This window comes from Canis lupus, chromosome 4 (genome assembly GCF_048164855.1).
Source record: "Canis lupus baileyi chromosome 4, mCanLup2.hap1, whole genome shotgun sequence".
Classification (NCBI taxonomy): domain Eukaryota; kingdom Metazoa; phylum Chordata; class Mammalia; order Carnivora; family Canidae; genus Canis; species Canis lupus.
The window spans coordinates 87,358,883-87,380,568 of record NC_132841.1 but is presented as its reverse complement, the minus strand read 5'-3'; the positions used below and the strand labels follow the sequence as shown (position 1 = coordinate 87,380,568).

The 21,686-nt window shown below is 54.6% G+C and overlaps 1 protein-coding gene across 1 annotated transcript in view; it reads right to left on the bottom strand.

The window, feature by feature from the left end:
* Nucleotides 1-15,334, bottom strand: part of MYO10 (myosin X) — a 194,527-nt gene extending 179,193 nt beyond the window's left edge. The window contains exon 1 of the mRNA XM_072825052.1: nt 15,198-15,334. Coding sequence (XP_072681153.1) covers nt 15,198-15,218 — 21 coding nt within the window. The 5' untranslated portion in view covers nt 15,219-15,334. The remainder of the gene's footprint in view (nt 1-15,197) is intronic.
* Nucleotides 15,335-21,686: the final 6,352 nt, after the last annotated feature.

Genomic DNA, 21,686 nt, shown 5'->3' with positions numbered 1-21,686 from the left:
GGTGAAGGACCAGGGGGAGAGCCAGAGGACCCGGCTGGCCCTCTGCAGCTCACAGGGCGGGGGCGGGGGGGCTGTTAGCTTGTTGGGTTCAGGCAAGAGACCAACACCGGACTCAGCTGGCCTGGCTCCCCCCCAGCAGCAGCAGGCACCTGGGAGCAGGGCCTGGGCAGGGAAGGAGCGCAGGGAAGACACAGGCGGGGGCGCCGGGGGCTCAGCAGGTTAGCGTCTGCCTTGGGCCCAGGGTGTGACGTCGGTTTCCAGTCCCACGTCGGGCTCCCTACTCTTCAGGGAGCCTGCTTCCCCCTTTGCCTGTGTCTCTGCCTCTCCCTGGGTCTCTCAGGAATAAATACATAAAATTTCTTTTTTTTTTTTAAGATTTATTTATTTATTCATGGTAGACATAAAGAGAGAGAGAGAGAGAGAGAGAGAGAGGCTGCCTAGTGGGGGATCCCGCGGTGCCAGGAATAGTCCAGACATCTGGTAGATCCAGTCAGCCTCCCAGCGGGTCGGGAGAGCACGGATGAACTCCTGAGAGACTGGGAAGTGAGCACGGCCTCCGGAGTCAGGCTAGACCTGGAACGCCGTGTCTTAGCTGCAGGACTTGGCTCGTTCTCTCACTTCTCTGAACAACAGGCTCTTCGCCTCTAGACGGGATTCACGCAGCTCCCAGCAAGTGGAAAATTCGATGAGATGGTGGACATGAAGGGATGAGCACAGCACAGGGCACCCAAGAAGCATCTCATAAAGGTCCTATTACTGTCATTGTCGTAGAGGTTTATAGCTTCCAGATGAATCCACGGTACCTTTCAAGGTGCACCAGCTACTCAGCTGCACTTGGCTGGTGTCCCCTGGGGTGTCCCCTGGGGCATCCCCCCACCGGCGTCACGGCCTCAGGAGGGCAGCGGTGGGACTCCCACTGGCCGCGGGACGCCAGCTGCAGCTGCCCCAGCCTCACAGCTGAGTCATGCTGAACTCCATCAACATTGATCCTTAACAGGCTGTAATCTCGGAGGCAAAGAAATCCCCACCATACTCAAGTTTCTTATCATTAATCTGAATTAACCCAGCTGGTGAGTAAGTACTTGGCACAGATCCCCCCCACCCCCAGCCGAATGGCTCGGTCCTCTGAGGAGTAGGTCCAAGGCTCGGTGACAACGGCATCCCTGAAGCCTCATCACCGACCTCTTGGGCCCAGGTGCTATCATGAACTGTATGTCCAGAGTCCTTAACCCCACATCACGGTCTGCGGAGGCCCCAACAAACTACCCACGTAGGAAGGGAACTCTGCGTCAACGGACAGTGGTATGGACTCTTGTCCTAGCAAGACAACTACCCCCCTGGGAGTCCTGAGAGCCTTTCTACTCAGATGGTTCCCAATCAACAAACAAAAACATGTAGGAGGACACTATAAGCTCATCTAGACAGAGGTCTTGCTGATGGCGCCTTCCATGTGAAAAAGCAAGAAGGTCAAGAGAAAATCAGATTATTTCTCTGGTCCTCCTGCGAGTCGAGGGAGAAAAGGTGAGAAGGAAGACGGGAAGAAGTCCTACCCTGATGCACCCTCCAAATGTCTTATAGTATCATATGCCAATTATACCTCAATAAAGCAGAAATTAAAAACAAAAAAGAAAGCAAGAAAGAAGAAAACTCATCCTAAACCACAGATTAAATCCAGGAACTTTTTTTTTTTTTTAATTAGGCTCTGCATCCAACGTGGGGCTGGAGCTCATGACCCTGAGCTCACAAGTCACATGCTCTCCTGCGCCAGCCAGGGGCCCCGAAACCCAGAACCCGACTTAGTCTCCCCGCCGCCTCGAGGCCCGGTGTGAGCCTCCATTTGCCGTACGGCCTGGCCTGCTGGTGCGACCGCCCGTACCGAGCGCGGAGTGAGTCATCGCGGTGGCTTGCAAAACACACTGAGCTGGGGCTGGGTGAACACTAAGCCGAAAGGGGGAAAAAAAAAAAGATCACACACCACTTACTCATCAAAAGGGAGAGAAGCAGAAAAGAAAGGAAGGTGTGGAGTTTGGTTGGTGACGGGTCACTCAGCCCTTGCACGAGGCTGCCCCCCGCACCGGGGTCGGGGCCCAAGGGCTTGGCCACGCACGAAAATCACCGGGCGGCGGGAAGGTCCAGAGGGCAGAGCTGTAACCCTGGCCCCTCCAGCTTCCCGCCGTCTCAGGTCGACACGTCGGTCTCCTGGTGTCGTGTGAAGGAAAGTGTCCTACCGTCCGTTCCTTTGCCTTTTAAGACAAATGGAGGCTCAGAGTTAAGAAGGCCCAGAAAAAAACACAACTCCATGGCCCACTGTACAAATGTGCAGACAGATATATTCTATTTATTTTTTCACAGATGCCGCAGAAACCAATTTTGGAATAAACATAACTATAAATCTAGATGCATAACATAACCAAGCCATAATTAGTATAATTTGGATGTGAAAATTAAAAAAAAAATCACACGAAGGCATCATTCACAGCCCCTGAAACTACGTTACAGGAAATTACGTTAGCAGTGAGCATCCCACTTAGAAAACAGAAAGCTAAAATACAAAAGGGTAGACTTTTACAGAATCAGGTCAATCTTCGCTACGAGGGTTTCTCGGTCCCGGCACTACCGTCGCTGGGGCTGAAGCAGTCTGCGCCGTGAGCAGCTGTCCTGCGCGGCCCGAGGCCCAGCGGTCTCCGTCACCCTCCACCCGCCGGCGCAGCGGGACCCTCTACATCACCGGCAACCACCAGGCCTCGCTAAGGGCTCGCAGGGGGCACACTGTCCAGCGCAGAACCGCTCTTCCATACAAAATTCAAACCCCACCGGTCACGACTACGCACTGTGACCAAGGACTCAGCTGCCGCCATAGCCGTGCTAGCTCTTCCCTTCTCGCGCCAGCACGTTTAAGCTACAAAATCTGTATTCAGGAGGAATAGAAAACAGGAGCAACCAACATACCACCACCTTACCTGAATTCCGGCTCTACAAAGTTCACTTATTTTTTTTTTTAAGATTTTAGTTATTTATTCATGAGAGACCCAGAGAGAGAGGCAGAGACACAGGCAGAGGGAGAAGCAGGCTCCATGCAGGGACCCCGACTCGGGACTCAATCCCGGGGACCCCCGGGTCATGCCCTGGGGCAAAGGCAGATGCTCCACCCCTGAGCCCCAGGGCGACCCTACAGGGTTCACTTAAATGCAAACCCTTAATGGTCTAGGAGAGATCCCCCGGCAGGAGGAGGGCCAATGTCCAAAATCGTGGTCTCTTACAATTTTACCTCTTGCGGTGAACCTAAAGCTGCTCTAAAAAAAAAAAAAAAAAAAAAAGTCTCTAGACAAGAAGAGTTGGCCCCACGCTTAGGGAGACGGCAGGCCCGCACCCCTGGACAGCCCAGGCCGCTCAGGGCGCAGAAGCCCCGGCGACGCCCGTGCCCAAAGGAGCTCCCGACGCGCACCCGCAGCCCGCAGAGGACCCCGCAGCACACCCGCCTTCTCACAGCAGCACCCCGCAGGCCTGGGGCCGGGCAGGGGTGCGCCGAAGCCCAGGAAACCGATTTCGGAAAGTCGGCGTGACCTCTGTCCCCAGAGGGCGGACCCCCAGGAACCTACAGGCCGCAGCACAGACGCGGGGGTCAGACACGCTCCCCCACCGCAGGCCCCAAGGCTCTCGCGGCCCCACGGCCGGGGGCCCCGCGGCAGAAAACGGCCAGGCTGCGCTTCTGCTTTGCTTCCGGAGAGCTGGACGCCTGCTCTCGTCGCGGCAAAAAGCGCAGGACTCCTGACTTTGGCTCAGGTCGTGATCTCAGGGTCGCGAGACAGAGCCCCGTGAGACAGAGCCCAACACGGCCATAGGTGCACACGTGTGCACACGCGCGTTACACCCGAGTCCTGCTTGACGCCGTCGTTGGGTGGTTTAGGCCTTGGGTCAAGTTACCCAGCTCTCCTGCCTCGGGGGAGAAGGAAGGTACCTGCTGTCACAGAGACACCAGGCGAGGCAGGACAAAGTGACTGTGCCCGCCCTCGGAGCTCCCAGAGGTTTTGCAATTTCAGAGGCACATTTTCCTAACGCTGCGCACGGGCCACCGAGGGAGCCCCACCTACAACTATTTTTGCCCCCTGTTTTCACTTTTAGGGCTGACGACTGGTGCTTTAATGTTTTATGATGGTAAAATACGGGAACATAAGAACTGTGGTGAAAAGCCAGATGCACGGGTTCCCCCCCCACCGCCCCCCGCACCAGGAGGCCCGCCTCGCCCGCTTAGTGCCCAAGACACCGGACGGCAGCATCGGGTCACGCAGCCGGAGCTCGCTCCATCTGCTGCTCTCCCCTGCTGGACTCTGGCCACCGGCAGGACGTTCCACCTGTTTTGCGTGTACGTTATTTGTATTCCACCGACATTTAGCGAAGGGACGCACCGGGCTCAATGCTCCGCAAACATGACTTTCGCACCCAACGTGACCCGACGGGCCTGCCCGAGGGCAGGAAGGAAACCGTCACAGCCGAGAAGCGACGGCACCCGGGCAAACAGCAGAGCTCCGGGGGCTTCTCGGGGTCTGGGAAAGAGCGGCAGGACCGTGCACGGCAGGCTTCCCGGCCTTGCACCCACGGGAATGCCCAACCGTGAAAATCCCAAGGCTCCGGGAGGGGAGCGCGGCGGGCAGGGCGGAGGTGGGCGCCGGCCCAAGGGCGGGGGTGCCAGGAGGCGGGAGGCTGCTTTCCCGACCTCATCTTCATCTTCTTGGAAAACTGGCCACAGCTCAGACATACATGCCCGCTGGAGGCCACGGGTGGCTCCCCGCCCTGCCCAGCGCGTGCCTGCCCCCCGCTGGGGCCACCGGCGAAGCCCAACACGGCCATAGGTGCACACGTGTGCACATGCGTGTTACATGGAGGCCTGCGCAGCGGGCGTGCCCATGACATGCAAGCACTGGTGCACCCGTGTGCACAGGCCCAGCCCCTCTCTATGACGCAGTTCGGCCAGACACCTCTGGCACTCAGGCCCACAGCTCACCCGCTGGCGGCCCCAACACCCGTCGCACGCTCTACACGTTCTTGGTGCAGAAAACAAGAGCATTTTTTGTAAAAAGAAAGAAAAAGAAAGAAAAAGAAAGAAAGAGAAAGAAAAGAAAGAAAGAAAGAAAGAAAGAAAGAAAGAAAGAAAGAAAGAAAGAAAGAAAGAAAGAAGGAGGGAGGGAGGGAGGGAGGGAAAGAAAAAGAAAAAGAAAAAGAAAAAGAAAAAGAAAAAGAAAAAGAAAAAGAAAAAGAAAGGAAAAAGAAAAAGAAAAAGAAAAAGAAGAAAAAGAAAAAGAAAAAGACCCAGGAGGTATAAAGAAAAAAAAATTTTTGTACGTGGCAAAACCGTTTGCTGCAGAAGCCGGGGGCGAGGAGGACACGGCGCCTTGGGGACGCAGGAAGCCCCGCGCTCGGGTTCTAGCTCCACAAGGGAAGGGGCACCCGGGGGAGCCAGGGTGCGGCGGGCGGCGTGGAGGCCGGGCCCTGGGGAGTTACTGGGCCCACGAGCAGCCCTCGTCACAGGACCGGGCTCCCTTCGCCCGTCCCCGCGCCCACGGGCCATTGTGTCGTCAAAGCAGGGGACCAGGAGCCCCTGCCCGGGGAGGACCACTGGGGCAGCCGTAGCCCCGGGGCCTGGGCTCCGCACACAGGCACCTCAGCACCAGCGTCCCGCCCGCATCCAGGGTCCCAGGGCCCCCGAGGCTCCCCGGGGGCACCTGCCTGGGGGCTGCTCCTCCGCCTCTCCCTCCCCGGGGACAGACCCTCACCGCCCAGCCCGGGGCTGCAGCGAGCACCCTCTCCTCGGCTCCACCCAGACACATGCCCCTCCACCCAGGCCTGCGGAGATGCCGGGGTGGCGGGAACACCCCGGGGCGCCCCTCGGCGTGCCCAGGGGGCTCAGCTCACATCATCAGGGCACACGCGGCGGGGGCATGAGCAGGTGCAGACCTGTAGCAATGACAACGGTCTGCACTCCAGAAGGCGCGGTGTTAATTGTCGCCTAGCCCTTGACACTTAGTTCAAAGTCCGGGGAGGGATTCCATGGGGCTGGGAAGTAAGCTTTGGAGTAAACACACACCGAGCGCTGGAGGCCACCTACATCTCTACAGTTAGGGCCACCGCCACCAAGTAACTGCTGGGCAGGCTTCCCACTCCAGGATTCTCACAGCACAGGAGGATGAGAATTACAAGAAAATCCCATAAACAGTTCCCCAAACCTGGCCAGTGGCCGGGCCTCCTGGGTGCACTCTGACCCCTAAATGAGCATCAGCACGCACACAGGGATCTTGTGAGGGCCCCACAGGAGTCCCCAGCCGCTGCTCGTGATCACCTGAGACCGTCCCTGTGCACTGCGCTCTGAGGAGACCCCGACGGGGGACACAGGTCCAGCACCCCGCCGTAACGTCCTTTGTGAAGCAGCGCACGTCATTAAGACTCTAACTAGAAGTCACAAGATCCCTGCCGTCAGGGACACATCCTGACCGGGCGCCTCGGCTGTGCCTGCTGTACGTAAGCTGTGCGGACGCCTCTCATAAAACTTTCACTGCCAAGTCATCTAAGATGTGCAAATTCTTTGATCAAATCTCTCCACTCCCAAGAAACTTCATCCTCAAGAAGGAACCAGACGAGCACACAATGATGTGGGCATACGAACGTTCGTGGGTGGTTTTTCACAAAAGCAAACAGCTACAGACAACCGAGAGTGGTCCTATAAATGATGATACGTGCCCAGGAGGAATGGGAATGTTCACTCTTAGACCCGGACACCTAGGACTCCACCTTGGGCTGCAGGCTCTAGAGTGTGCCCTGCACGTCACAAGGACCGGGGCCGGGGGGGAGGAGGGCAGTAAATAAACAGAAGTTCCTTAAAGAAGGAATCATCGTCTTTGGTGGAAAATATTATTTTGAACATGAAGTCATGGCTGTTATTTGATATAAACTATTGCTTTACTATTAATACTTAGCAAAAATTTCCAAAAACAAGGGGTGCCTGGGTGGCTCTGTGGGTTAAGCATCTGACTCTTGGTTTGGGCTCAAATCATGATCCCACGGGCCATGAGATGCAGCCCCACAGAGTCCGCTCGTCCATCTCCCTCTGCTCCTCCTCCCGCATGCTTGTTCTTCTTTCTCTTGCTCTCTCTCATAATAAATAAAAATTTTAAAAAAGCTTCCAAAAATTCAAAAACTCTGTTCTAAAATTTTAGAGAAGAATTTCAAACAGAAACAACAGGCAAAGCATACAAAAAACTGAGATTTTAGGAAAACATGTAAAGCAGAATAAGGAAATAAAAACACTTATAAGACCGACTTATAGGGAAGGAAAAGAGTCACACACACACACACACACACACACACACAACCACCAAACACATCTTTATGCAGATTATTTTGTGGCCAAGATGCATTATACTTTATTCCTCTGAAAACAGATCTTTAATCAATGAAGCTGTTTTCTTCATAACATACGCGGCATTGAAAAGTTTAAGGAACAATAGAGAAAATTCACAGTACTAATGATATGGTTTATATAATGAACTTAAATATTTAGTACTTTCAGTAAATTCAATGACCCACGCAACCCTATTCTTTCCTTAATCTGAATATCGCTGTCTGAGTGACAGGGAGGGGATTAAGAGGACACTTATCCTGATGAGCAGTGAGCAATGCAGTACAGTTGGGGATTCATCACACTGTAAACCCTAAAACTAATAACACTAGGTTACTTATGCTTCATTCAAAAAAGAGAAATAAGTAAATGCCACCGTATGAATGGCGTTGGCAATGCCCGTAACGACTGTCCTGCCTTACGAAGCAGGCCTTCTCCCAACTGACCTTGATTAAAAAATAATCAAAGAACCACCGGGACTCAAGAAAGGTCTTTGACTTTGGTGTTACCGCCAATAAAACATACTGTGAAAATCTTGACTATAACCATATAATTTATTGATTTTGCAGAAACACGGGCAAGAGAAATAGATTTATGGAAAATATATTATGGACTACACATCCATTACTCATGCAAACATCACTGGCCTATCAAAGAACGTCCCGGCATGTGCAACTGTAATTATCTCCATTTCCCTTTGATAGTCTGCTGACTTTCAGCAATAAAAACCATAGCTTTACACATTTTTTTTACTGCGTCCTAATGAAGGTAGATGTGTCAAGGTAGGCAAAGACATTTTATTTACCAGTTTGTAGGCTTGATTTATAACTTTTAAGTATGCAGATATGAGATACAGGGTCTGCATTTGTAGTCTTGTCCCTGACTTTGAAAATGACACATGCGAGCTTCTTGACATTTAAAGCTTTTTGCGATCAACTCTTAAATGGAAAACATGATAGGTGTGCTTTTATAGAAACATAGATACAGAGGCATGGAAAGCACAAGTTCTAAAACATGGAAAGTAGTGCCAAGGCTGTTTTTGTCTCTTGCTTATGGCATTTTGTAAATTTAGTACATATTCTTTGTAGGATTAAAGAGAAAGGAGAAATGAATTTAAGAATGATACAGGGAACAGCACATGACCTTTGACATAGTAATGTCGATTACCGGCCCCAGAGTAAACCTATGTGCGTCAGGTGTCTTAGAGCACCAACATTCCTGATCCTAAACATATCCCCTTATACATAATTTAAATATCTATGAAGCGAGTAAAACCAAAATTTTATTAATGGTAGCTGCGCACATGAGCGGGTGGTCTACAGTAAATTTCTTTCAAAGAGAATTTTAACACCGAAAAAGTAGGCCTCTCGAACACACGCTCTGAAAGAGATGAGTCCACCTCTCTCCATAATGTATATCATCATCAGTGGGCACTAGTCACGTGCTATTAACGGACAAAAAATAAAGGAGAGAGAGAGAGATTTAAAACAATTAAGGAATTCTTTGTGGACTCAATGTGGGGCCATGTACAAAAGCTTACATTCTACTCCAACAGCCCCCAAACCTTTTATCTTCACCTCTCAAGGTCCAGCAAGTCGTAAAGACAAGCAAGACTACCCCAAAGTGCAAAATTTCAACCTTGCCTACCTTTTCTTTGCTAATAACTCACTTAAAAAAAAATTCACATATAAAATGCCATTACACAGAGAAGCTTTTAATCCTGAAGAACAGATACCGACGCTCGGGTGAAAGCAGAGGCATTGCATGGACGGCCCCGCGGTGTCACCCCCCTCGCTCGGGCTGTGGCTCTGACACCCAACGCCAGCACCTGCCCCTTGATTGGCAGAGTCAGGCGATCGGAGGTCACGTGACAGGAGATGCTACATTTAAACTGAGGCTCAGGTTTCCTCCGTCACCCCCGGCGGGCACATTCTCCAAAAAAGCCCTTCGCCAGGCAGTAAGATGTTTTAATCAAGGCCATGCTCTTGGAGGAACGTTCGGCTCCGCTGCCGGTGATCGCGCCACAGGTACTAAGACGCTAACAACGAAAACACAACCGATGTGGAAAAACTCCGGGAAAGCTGCCAGGATCTTGAGGGAAAGGAGACGCCGTCAGATGACCCCAAAGAGAAACCCCACGATCAGGGATGGCTAGCTCTGGGGGACAAATGAGTCCTAATAAACACATCCCAAAAGGCGAGTTTCCCAAGCGTCTTATTAGACCCGTTGTCCTACCATGGTCATGAGGTCGGGCTGGCAGCTCTAGAAACCACATTTCACAAGGCAATAGAAGCTATGTCTTTCTTAAGTATAAAAAGCAAACCAGAGAAACAATTAACAGCAGGGTTAATATTTTCCTACTGGGTTTCAAAGTCTCTGGAGCGTAGATGTTTCCCCAAACTCCCACACAGCTTAGCTCAAAAATCATTTACGAACTACCTACTAGCTTCAAAGAGCCCAGAAACAATGATAAAAGCATAAGGCAAAGGACACCAACGGGACAGAGAAGAATGGCAGTGAAGACTACAGAGGATCTGCACGCGGGTGTGCATTCGAATCCCGACGACCACTCTGACTGGGTGATGCTGGGCCACTTACTTCACCTCTCTGCGTCTCACTTTCTTCATCCATGGGGACTTAACCCAAGAGCCGTGAAATGAATTAAAGTTGCTACTGAACGCCCGGTACTCAGGAACATGCCTGGCACGTAGAGCCCCCAATAAACATGAGCTATTTTGATTGCTGACCTCGAAGAATTGTGAAATGCTTCACAATCAAGAAAAAAAAAATATCATAGGCATCACCCCTCCCACCATGAAACGATCTGTACTTGAGGAGAAAATGAAGGCTGTACCAGGAGAGAGTCCCATCCATCCTGTAAGACCTCTCTGTGCAAATGAGGTGATAAAACTTACACATGGGATAGTTACGGTCCCAGGACTCTGTTTACTCATTTGGGGAGGGCGGGGGACATCCAACCAGGATAAAATCCTAACCAGACCAGGATAGAAAGAGGAGGAGCCACGTTCAGAGGGAAGGAGGAGAGGTAGGGGTCACGGTCAACCGGAGCCACCAGCTCTGGTCTCAACAGGCAGCTACCAGGGAGGGCACCCGATGCACAGAGGGGACGGCACAGAAGCCTGGGGGTTCCCCGGAGAAGAAGTCACGAGGGAAAAGGAGTGAAGAGATGTCAGATCAGAGGGCCTGGAAAATCCAACTGAGGAATGTGAGCCTGATTTTACTAGCGATACGGACATGCTCCAGACAAAATTCTGGAAAGGCAAAATCTGCCAGAAGGCTACAGGTCGAAAGGGAGAGAAACATACGTGCAATGTAGCACAAGGGATGATTTGGGGCCCAGCTCTGAGGCCACGGCCTCCCTCACCACTGAACCCTGGGGTTCCATCCTCTCACTCTGAGCCACTACCCACCTGCCACGTGCCAACCGCTCTGGAAATCTCTCAAATTCTAAGAGTCACGCAAGGTGGACACCCCTGTGCCCACAGAAATAAAGCCCAGCAAGGTCAGAAAACCCAGGATCCCACAGGCGAGGGGGGTGGGTAGCCGGGTTTCCAAAAGCCACATCTTCTCTACTTTTAAGGATGAGGCACTTTTCATTCCAGCAGGGGCACTTTGGGGTGGGGAAGTACGGCCGAGCGAACGTGGAGTCACCGGTTGCTCGTTCCTGAATGTTCCCCGCAGGTGGCTTGAAAAGCTCGTGCCGCAGTTACCCTGCATGCCAACCTTGAAACCCACTGATAAGGCATCCTTAACAGAGAGCAGTAGGGTTAAGAGCCCACTTAATCATGATGAGCACTAACACAAAGGAGTGTTGAATCATATCGTATGCCTGACACTAACAACACTGTACCTTAACTTCAATAAAAAAAATCTTAAAAATTAAAAAAAAAAAAAAGAAGCGTCCCATTTCCTGCCAGTTTCAACAGAAGAGCACGTTCAAGGGTCTTGTCCTTCAAGGTGACCCCATGGAAAGCCAGCAGAGCTGGAAAAGCAAACATGGCTCTCTCCTGCCACCACCCTGGTTAGAGACCGAGGGCCCCGCCTCCCACGCGGGGCTGTGCCTGATGTGAGAGGTGAGGACAGCAGGGAGCAGCCCTTGCCTGCCAGGCCACGGAGATCAGGGCTCCCTGCCCACAACAACTGGCCTGCTTGCAGCTGCTCCGGGGCGGGGTGGGGTGGGGGCGGGAGGGGGGCTGTGCTGTCCCCAAATTGGCAGGGGCCGAAAAATGAGTATTTGACAATAGGAATCTTTATAGAGTGTGCAGAAAAGGCGAGACACTCGAACTCCCCTGGGAGAAAAGAAGATACCAGCAAATGGTCTGATTGTGTTTGACAGTTGTCCAAGGGATCACTTTCAGGATCTGATGGAACAAGGAAGTCCTCCTCGGCACGTCCCTCCTGCCCTCGAGAGAGGATTTGGGGAGAAGGGAAGGAGCTCCCAAAAGTAACAGTCTTAAATCTTTTTGTTTGTTTGTTTTTAGAACAAGACAATACCTATCACCAAGATCTAAAACGAAACAGAAATACTATGAAAAGAGGAGAAAATTGGGCTCAAAGAACCCTTTCCAGCTTTAAAAGCTATTTGAACTCCTCATTAACAACCAAAACCAAGACACTTTCGCAAATGGAGGGGAAGCAAGGAAGGTGATTCCACTTAACATCCTGAGCGTGAACCAGGTCGTTAAGAAACAGGCGCAGCTGGCATGTCTTCAGGAGCAAGTCCAGTCTTAAGAGCGTTATGACCTGCTTTCTATATTTGTATTTGTGATCGTACTGGTGTACGTTTTGCATATTCTGAAAACTCGAAGCATTCATGTAAGTTCCATTAATCATCCTCAAAAGGGCTTTTGTCTGAACAGCCAGTAGGCCACACCGATTCCTAAAATAGAAGACAGAAAAGTCCAGCTCATTTATGTGATCAACGGGTGCTTACCGGCCCCTCTAGCACCCTAGGTGCTGTGCTTGGGCATCCACTTCAAAATATCAACAAGTTTGCAAAACAGTCTTGCCACTTGGTTGAGCCTTTTCTGTTTGCTTAAAAAAAAAAAAAATCGCTTCCGGTTATGGACCTACCTCAACTTAGTTTCCACCTAAGTAAACTTTTTAACAACCTACCTCCTAATGCCGAAAACACAAGTGTTCCCAGAAGCGTGCACACAACTTAATTGAGAGCAGCCATAAAAATGTAAGGTCATGAAGGAACTGCAACTCTAGTTGGGGGTGGGGGGGCCTCAGCCTCTGCTCTGCAGTCCCGGGGAACGTCTGGAAGTCAACGGGCACGGGCGGATGGAACAAGCCGCCCAAGCATCTCAGTGGCCAGCGGTAAAAGGCCTGGTGCTATTTAGGGCAGGCAAGCGCAGGCAAGAACGCGGCGCTTCCAGCACGCACAGGAATTAATGCCACGAGCCAGGCTCGGTGGGCTAGCTCAGGGTCCTCGACTGGGAGTGATTTTGCTCCCCGTGGCTCATTTGGCAACGTCCGCACACATTTCAGTTGTCACAAGTTGGGGGCGCTACTCGCACCGAGTGGGTGGGGGCCAGGGAAGGTGCTCAACATCCTACCGGGCACAGGACGGCCTCCCAACACCAAAGAATGAACTGGCCCAAAATGTCAATGGCACCCAGTTTGAGAAACCCTGGCCTGGCTCTAAACAGCAGCTGCTACTCAGAGGTAGCTCCCACTTTGTTATTATCTGGCTATAGTCACCAGAAAGCTAATCATGCAACATCTTGTTCACTTTTTTTTTTTTTTATGCTCCAGTTGCCAGTGTTAGCTTCAAACTGTTGCCCAACAAGCAACAAGTCATTATGCCTAAATCAGGACGGAAAAAGTGAGCAAAGACACCGGTTACCAGGACATGACTTGGGGCTGAATCCCCATAGTTTTGTGGTCCTTGGAAACCTAGCACTGCCCCCCTGGCTGTGGCTACTCCCACATGATTGACCTCACTGGGATAATTTATGAAACCTTAACAAAAGGACGGTCTGTTACAAGACATCAACAGAGGGAGACGGGATCTTTGTTAGGAGTTGGTCTCCGATTAAAACAGCACCGTGCGGCCTCTCCACCCTTACAGCCTCCCACTCAAAGTGATCACAGTCAGGGATGGAACTTGGAAGGTTGATTAGAAACATTAGGATACAAAATACCCCACAAGATGAAAAGTATGACTTTAAAGAAATGAACATCCTCCCACCCAAAAAAAAAAAAAACAAAAAAAAACCTCAAGTCGCCAGCAAGAGAGAAAAAAGACTCCGCATTCTATAAAAGAAAAAAAAAGCTCAAGGTTGGGCAAGTGACTTAACATCTTTAGGTTAAGAAGAGTCAAGCATCTAGGAAATAGGGGAGGGGGTGAGGGTCACCAAAGGCCGACTTCAATATCATATACCGATCACGGAAATGAAGCACCGCGCCTCCTTACCCCGAGCTAAGGAGCTAAGATCCCGCGTCCCCAAGAAGAGGAGGGAATTTCAAGGAGAGGAGGGGAGGGCAGGTGGTGGCTGAGCACGCTCCCCTACAGTTTTCCCCACTTGCACTAGAGGGCAGAGCTCGCCCCAAGGTGGGGGCCCTCCCCTTCCTGCCCCCCCAGGCCCACGGGGAGGGGGGGGGCGGCCTGGAAACCCCAACTAACTGGACACAAATCCTGTGTCTCAAGAGCTTTCCCAAGGGTCCCATGACACAGAACTAAAAAAAGGGAAAAAAAGAAAATTAAACGAATTAGGAGAGCCTAGGTCTTCTTCCAGAGGAAAGCAATTAAAACACAGCCCACTGGTCCCGCATGCTTGGTTAACCTGCAACTCCTATAAAAAGTTTTGGTTGCTTTCTCCCCTTGATGACGACAAAGGTCTATGGAGCAAAACGATAATAATATAATAATAATAATAATAATAATAATAATAATAATAATAATAATAATAATAGAAAAATAACAAGGAAGGCAGGCTCAACCACAGATTTCTTGAAAACATAGCAGTCCATGGAGGACGGATTCCTTTCCAGCCTGCCTGTGGCCGCAAGTGTGGGTGTCACAGAGGAGATGCCCCTTTGAGAAAGGGGGGACGTTGCTAGGACTCAAGACTGTACCACTTTGGCCACTAAAACCAGGGGTCTCAGCGCAGTAAGGGAGCGTGGGGCAGGTGAGCCAGGCTGCAGGTAGCACATCCACTCAAGCCTGATAACGCGAGCTGGGGCGCGGGCCAGGCCAGCCCTCTCCACGCACTTGGCCGGAACCTTCCCCAAAACTGTGCCTGGGCTCCCGAGCCCTCCCCTGGGCTTTCAACGAAAGTCACACCAGGCGCCCCTGAGTCAACCAAGTTCGCTCTGGGCCACTTCAGGCCTCGAGCGTAAACAGAATTCATTAAATAAACACAAGCGAGAAAGGGAAGGGGGCCGGGAGAGCAGTGGGACCGGACCGGGTCCCGGAGGGTGGGGGCGGGGGCCTCAGGTCCCCGGGGAGGGGAGGGGAGGGGAGGGGAGGGGGTCCCGACCTTTAGGAAGCGTCCGTTGGCCCCAAAGGGCACCGTCCGCGCGCTCCAGGCTGGAAACCCGCGGAGGGCACGAGGCCCGGGCGGCGACCCGGGGCGCACGGAGCCCGCCTGGGGGGTCGGCCCGCGCCCCGCCCGCAGGAAGCCGGCTCGTCCTGCAGAGGAAGCGCCGGGCCAGGGCTTCCCCGGGGAGGCACGTCCCCCCGCGCCCCCCGCGCCCCCCGCGCCCCCTCCGCGCCCCGGCGAAGGGGCGGCCCCCGGGCGAGCGCAGGGTCCCCGCGGGCCGGCGCGGCCGCACTCACCTCGGGGAAGAAGCTGTCCATTGTTCCGGGCGCTCCCGACCCGCGGGGCCGCGTCCCGCCCGCCGAAGCCCGCCCAGCGGCCGGCGCTCGGCCCCGGGCCCCCGAGCGGTCACGCCGCGCGCCCCAGGGCCCCGAGCCCGCGGGGCGCCCCCGCCGCCATCGCCGCTGCCTCCTGCGTCCGCACCTTTTGTTCGCCCAAACCCGAGTCTCTAACTCCTCCGTCCCGGCCGCAGCCTTTGTCTCCCGGCCGCCAAGTGCCCTACTCCTGGGCGCAGCGCTCGCCGGCGGGGAGCGGCTCGGGACACATGCTTCCCGGGCCGGGGCGGGGGCCGGGGCCGGGGCCGGGGCCGGGGCCGGGGCTGGGGCTGCGGCGCGGCGCCGGGGGTCTGGGGGCGCGCCCCGCGTCTGCGCTCCGGCCCGAGGCGCCCGCCGCCGGGACAGGGACCGGGGCCGCCAGGCGAGACGGAGCGGATCTCCCGGCGCGAGCGCGGCCGCCGCGAGGGTTCGGGCGCCTGGGCTCGGCGGGCTCTCCGCGGCTCCCAGCCCTGCAGAGCGCAGCGCTGGCCACGCCCCTGGCCACGCCCCTGGCCACGCCCACCAGGCCGCCGTCCCGGCTCGCCACGCCCCTCCAGGAGCGTTGACCACGCCCCTCGCCACGCCCACCCCGGGCCCTTCCCGGCTCAACCTCCTCGCCCCGCCCCTCCAGGAGCGCTGGCCCCGCCTTCGCTCCGCCCCTCGCCCCGCCCCTCGCCCCGCCCCACCCAGGGTCTAGTCCCGACCACCCAGCCGCCTTCCCAGCGCGTCCGCCTCGCCCCGCCCCTCCAGGAGCACTGGCCCCGCCCCCTCCCCGCCGAGCGGCCGCCCGCCCGGCTCGCCCCGCCCCCCGGAGCGCTGGCCCCGCCCCTCCAGGAGCGCAGCCCCGCAGGCCCCGCCCACTCCGCGCGGGGCCCCGCCCACTCCGCGCGGGGCCGACTCGGGCCGGGCGGCGGGAGGGGAAGGCGAGGCCCGCGCTGCACCCCCTCCGGCCTCCTCCCGGGCGCGGCAGTGGGCGGGGCGGCGGACTCTCCCCTCGGGGGGTAGAGACCCAGGAGTCGCCGGGGCCGGGGAGGGGGGCTGCGGATCCTTTCGGGCCTTTGATCTTCGCGGGACCCCGGCGGGGGCTGCGCGCGGAGCCCATGAACGCGGCGGGCGGAGGCGCGAGCCCGGGGAGGGAGCGCGGGCGGCGGGGGCTGCGCGGCTGCTGCGCGGGATCAAAGCGGAGGAGCGAGGCTGCCCCGGGCCCCGGAGCTGCCTTCCCGTCTCGAGTTTCTCCCTTGCAGTCGCGTTAAAGGACGTTTTCCTGGCACCCCGGGGGGCGGGCGGAGGAATGCGGTTTCGTAACCTGGAAGAGGCCAGGCCAATGCTCCGCAGTAAGCCTCTCCCCAGACCCAAATGGAACAGGCGAAGGCAAGTGAGATGGATGAAGGATCAGATCCGCCTGATACTGTTTCCTCTAGGGCAGGTGCTCAAACCTGAGCGCGCCCGGGCATCACCTGGGAAGCTCCTTAAAGCGCGGCCTGGCATTCGGCGCGGGCATTTCCAGCGAGCTTCCAGGGCGCCTGGCCCTGTGCCGGCCCGAGAACCGCAGCCTGTCTGCAGCAGGTAGAAAAAACTGAGAGCAAAGGTTTAGGAACTTTTGCAGCAATTTGAAAAATGCCACGGGAGCCCTGCAAATGATCGGTGGACTCTGAGCCGAGTATAAACCAGTCTTGGCGTTTGTCAGACTTGCTGGTGACTCATGCCCGGCACAGCGGGGTTCTCCTATCAGTACCTGGAGAATTGGAAACAGAAAGGACTGGTTCTTCACCACAGGGGTGTGAGAGGCCCTCTCCAGGGGGTTTACCAACTGCTCCTCCTCCTTTAAAGCTCAAGTCAGAAAGGCCCATCTTCCAGGGGAAGCCTTCCCGGAAATGCCAGGCCACTCATCCAGCTTCCAGCCCCACCTAACCACTGGGTGTGCCTTCTTCCTAAGACTGTTGAAACTGTATGTTTTAAGGGTCTTTTTATTGCTGTCCCGCCCCTGAACTGGGCTTTGAAATTTGTATCCCCAGCCTGTCTCCGAGGATGAATGGATGAAGCGTCCTCTGCTATTCCTGATGTGAAAACCTGAATCTAGAGCAGTGCTTCAGCATAAATATCCTCACACCCACCCCCACTTGCCTTTGGAAAGAGTCAAAGTATAAATTAGTGATTGTGGGCTATCCCAGGGCCCCGGTTTCACAGGTTTACATGCTTCAGCCGTGGAAGCTTGCGTCCCAGGGTTGCAAGGAAAATTAAGATGGAGCCAGGATAAAGACCAGCAATCCCTGGCACCAACCAAAGTGCTTAGTCAATTGAGCCCTGGCTGCCACCGGTGCTCAGATACTGGCGCAAAAAACAATTACAGTCATTACGGTGTTAATCTGTAGGGAACATCTCTCGAGAGAAATCACCAGGCCGCTTGTTCAAGCGAGTGTGTGGGTGTGGCTTGGTTCCCAGCACAACCCGGCCACTAATGCTCTGTGCGGCCTGGGCCAGCCGTGTCGTTTCAAAGTCACTTTCCGGTACTGGCTCATCAACTGTAACGAACCTGCCGCACTAATACAGCAGGTTGGTGTTCAAGGACACTGGGGAGAGGGAGACAGTGAGGGGACACTTCCCCTACAATCCTCCTGTAATCCTAAAACTGCTCAAAAACAAAGCCTATTAATTTTTTTTGAAAGTCACTTCCTTGTTGATTAAGAAGATATGGTTAATGATTACCCCCTACTTGACTCATATAAAGAACTGTGAGCCAGATCCAATACATAAAAGTTGAGTTTTACTGAATTATATCTCTTTTAAAAAGTTTACACCACCTTATCAAAAATCTCCTGAAACAGTTGTTAAAAAGAAAACAACAGCAGAAAAAATATGGCTCAATCCCAGGGGTGGGCTGGGTGCCTAAATACATCGACATTTTAGTAAGCACCCCAGTGGGCAGCTGGGAGTTCGAGAATCACTACTCTCCTTAGTCACAGTTCATCGGATTTTCTGTATAAATACATGTTCTCCAACAGGTGTGAAGCGGAGCTGTAGCCTCAGTGAGACTCTGCTGACCTGCCAGGTGCCTGGAATCATGAGCGTTTCTGCACAGGTAACGCTCTGCATACGTATCTGCATGCAGGTAACCTTCTGCCCAGGGTATCATCTAACTTGCAAGTCTTTGCCGTTGAATTGGTTGTTTCAAAGGATGATGTTGACTTTACAAGGGCTTAGACGAAGTCGGACAGAGAAGGGGAAGCATTTTTTTTTTTTAAGATTTTATTTATTTGCTCACGAGAAACAGAGAGACAGAGAGGCAGAGACCCAGGCAGAGGGAGAAGCAGGCTCCATGCAGGGAGCCCGACATGGGACTCGATCCTCGGTCTCCAGGATCAGGCCCTGGGCTGAAGGCAGGGCTAAACCGCCGAGCCCCCCGGGCTGCCCAAGGGGAAGCATTTTAAATCAATAGATTTCCAAGAATATCTATTCATGTTGCCATGTTTGAAGTGACGTGCTTCCTTCCAACAAGGTGCCTCCCCCCCTGGTCAGAGCTCGGTGGGCGGAGGCGGTTGAACCCTGCCCTCTAAGAAGTGACAGGTCGAGGCTCCAAAGGATGCTCGCGCCAGAAGGGGCACACTTCTCTGGGGCAAATTATCCTGATTTCTCAAAGACGCCATGCTAATTTTTCATTTTCGGGATGAAACACCAAAAGAGCTCAGGTTACCTTCTCGTACGTAGCTGCCAAGTCTAACCCATGATGGACAAAACTTAATTCTGGTGCAGATGGGACCATTTCTCCAGTTTAAGGGAGAGTTGTGTGGGACTATGTGTGAGAGAAGTAATCCAACCTCCCTCTGCTTTTGTTTTCCATCGTGTGTTTGTTTCTTTTTAGTTGAAGTGTGTTGTCTTAAATTCCTTTGTGATTTCACACGGAGTCCTGTGTTGTGGGTGACGGGTTGCTGCCGGCAGTCCCTAATCTGCTGTGTCTTCCAGTGTAAAGTCTCTCCCATTACTTTTGTTTTTACAAAATACTCACCTCTAATTGCTCCAGTCAGAGTAATGGTTTAATTACTAGGTATGGAAAGGGAAAGTTCAGGAAGGTTCTTTCACACAAATTAGAAGTGAAGAAATGACCCAAGTCTAAAATCCTGTTTTCCGTGCTCACCCTACAGCAGTGGTCCTTCCGGTTGACTTGCAGGGTTAGGTGTTTAAAAATTCAGATGCGGGGGATCCCGGGGGGGCTCCGAGGTTGAGCGTGTGCCATCGGCCCAGGGCGTGACCCCGGGGTCCTGGGATCGAGTCCCGCGTCGGGCTCCCTGCGTGGGCCTGCTTCTCCCTCCTCCTGTGTCTCTGCCTTTCTCTGTGTCTCTCATGAGTAAATAAATAAAATCTTAAAAAAAAAAAATTCAGACGTGTTTGCCTTTTTGAACAAACAAAAAAGGAAGGGAATTTTTTTTACATACGAATGTTCTTTAAACGTTTAGACGAATGTTCTGTTTGCTTGTTTACTTCTGATAACTTGCAGTTCTAAAACCCTGAAGGGAATTTTTTTTTCATGTGAAATTGAAAATGATTGTGCAAAATCTCTATAGTAAGAAGAAGAAGATGGCGGGGGTGGGGGAGGGGGAGATAAATGTTTTCCATTGTCATAGAATTGAACGAGTCCAAGAGAATAAACAGAAATAAGGCACAAGGGGGAAGACACTCCGAAAACTCAGTGGCCGGCGCTCATTTTTTGTTTTGTTTCTCCTGACGGCCCTGACGCAGGGCGCAGATGGAGTGGACCTCCCGGGAGCAGGCCACTCCGACGGGACCGTGGATTCTAAGTCCCGTCACTTCCAAGTAGAGCAGGGATGCTTTCTCGGTTGATGTCACACACGCACACGCGCACACACGCGCACACATGGGTGGTTTTCAGGAATTAACCCATTTCCTTTTAAAGCGCTTGGTCCCGGTTCTGTGAACGTGATCGATGTCCCGCGATCCCTGAACCCCTCCAGGCGGGCCTAGTCGCAGCTCGGGTCCCTCCTGACCTCTCGGGCCCTCCTGGACTCACCCCCGCCCGCCCGGCCCCTCCGAGCTGCGCCCTACTTACCTCCTGCATCTTCGGTTTTCCTGCTCACGGGATTCACGCCGCGAGCCGGGGCTGGGTGTCTCCTGCTTGAGAACGGCCGGGTGCTCACCGGGACTGGGTGCTCGCTGGGGTGGGTGCCCCCCGGGTGGGTGCTCACTGGGGCTGGGTGCCCTCTGGGTGGGTGCTCACCAGGTGCCCTCTGGGGCTGTATGCCCCCCGAGACTGGGTGCCCACTGGTTGCCAGGTGCCTGCTAGGGTGGGTCCTCGCCGGGGCCGGGTGCCCCCCAGGGCTGTTTGCCCCCCGAGACTGGGTGCCCGCCCGTTGCCAGGTGCCCACCTGGGTAGGTGCTCACCGGGGCCCGGTGCCCTCCGGGTGGGTGCTCACTGGGTGCCCTCCAGGGCTGTGTGCCCGCCTGAAGCACCCGGCCATCTCCTCAAACCCCTAACGCCTCACACTCTACCCTGCGTCTCAGCCATCCCCGCCTCAGCCCTTTGCCATCAGATATCTGCCCGCACTTCCGCTGTCTTCGAGATCACCGTGGCCCTGAAATGATCAAATCCAACAGCTTGTTCTCGAATGTTCTCACCCCCTCCCGTTGACATGGCGCCTCCCCTGGAGCCCTTGAACTCTGGCTCTGGGGCCAGCTTCCCCAGAGAGCGTCCCCACGGGGCCCTAAGCCCAGGAGGGCCCTAGGATGGATGCGACACGCGGGGCGCCGTCCACTGCAGCTTGGACGGCAGTGCCCTGCCGGTTCCCTTGCTCTGGCCTCCTTCGGGGCCACTTTCACAGGCTCCTCCTCTCGCCCCCGCCCCCGCCCCCGGGACGCTGGCCCCCACGCTGCCCCCGTCCCTAGTCTCTTCAGAAGTGACCGTGACTCGGGCTCTGGGGAGCCCAGCCGTGTATTTCCACAGCCGTCGGCCCGTGCGGGCAGGTTGCTGCTCCTCCTTCCTACACCCAGACTCACCTCCCTCACTCCCTGTCACCCCCACCTGCCTCGATGCCCGGGCCGAGTGTCGGGTCGAGGGCCCTCTGGGCTGCCCCGTACCTGCCCAGGATGCTGCGGCCTGCTGCCAACGCCTCCCACCGTGAATCCCTTGAACCCAGCGGAGCATCTGCAGGCTTCTCCTGCTCCGGACACGTGACTTCCCTTCTACCAGTTGGGGGCACCCCTCGAGGTCCCCCGGGGAAGCAGGGGGCTCGGCCTGTCGAGGAGGTGGCACCGGTGGTGGAGGCGGGGCGCACGGGCGGTCAGCTGTCGGGCAGCGGGTGGCCGCAGGGTTCCGAGGGGGTGGGTGGGTGACCAGGCCCCCCGGCTGCGGCTCGGACACCTGTCTCCACAAATCCCCGACCCGCTCCTCCCGCCCCTCCAGTA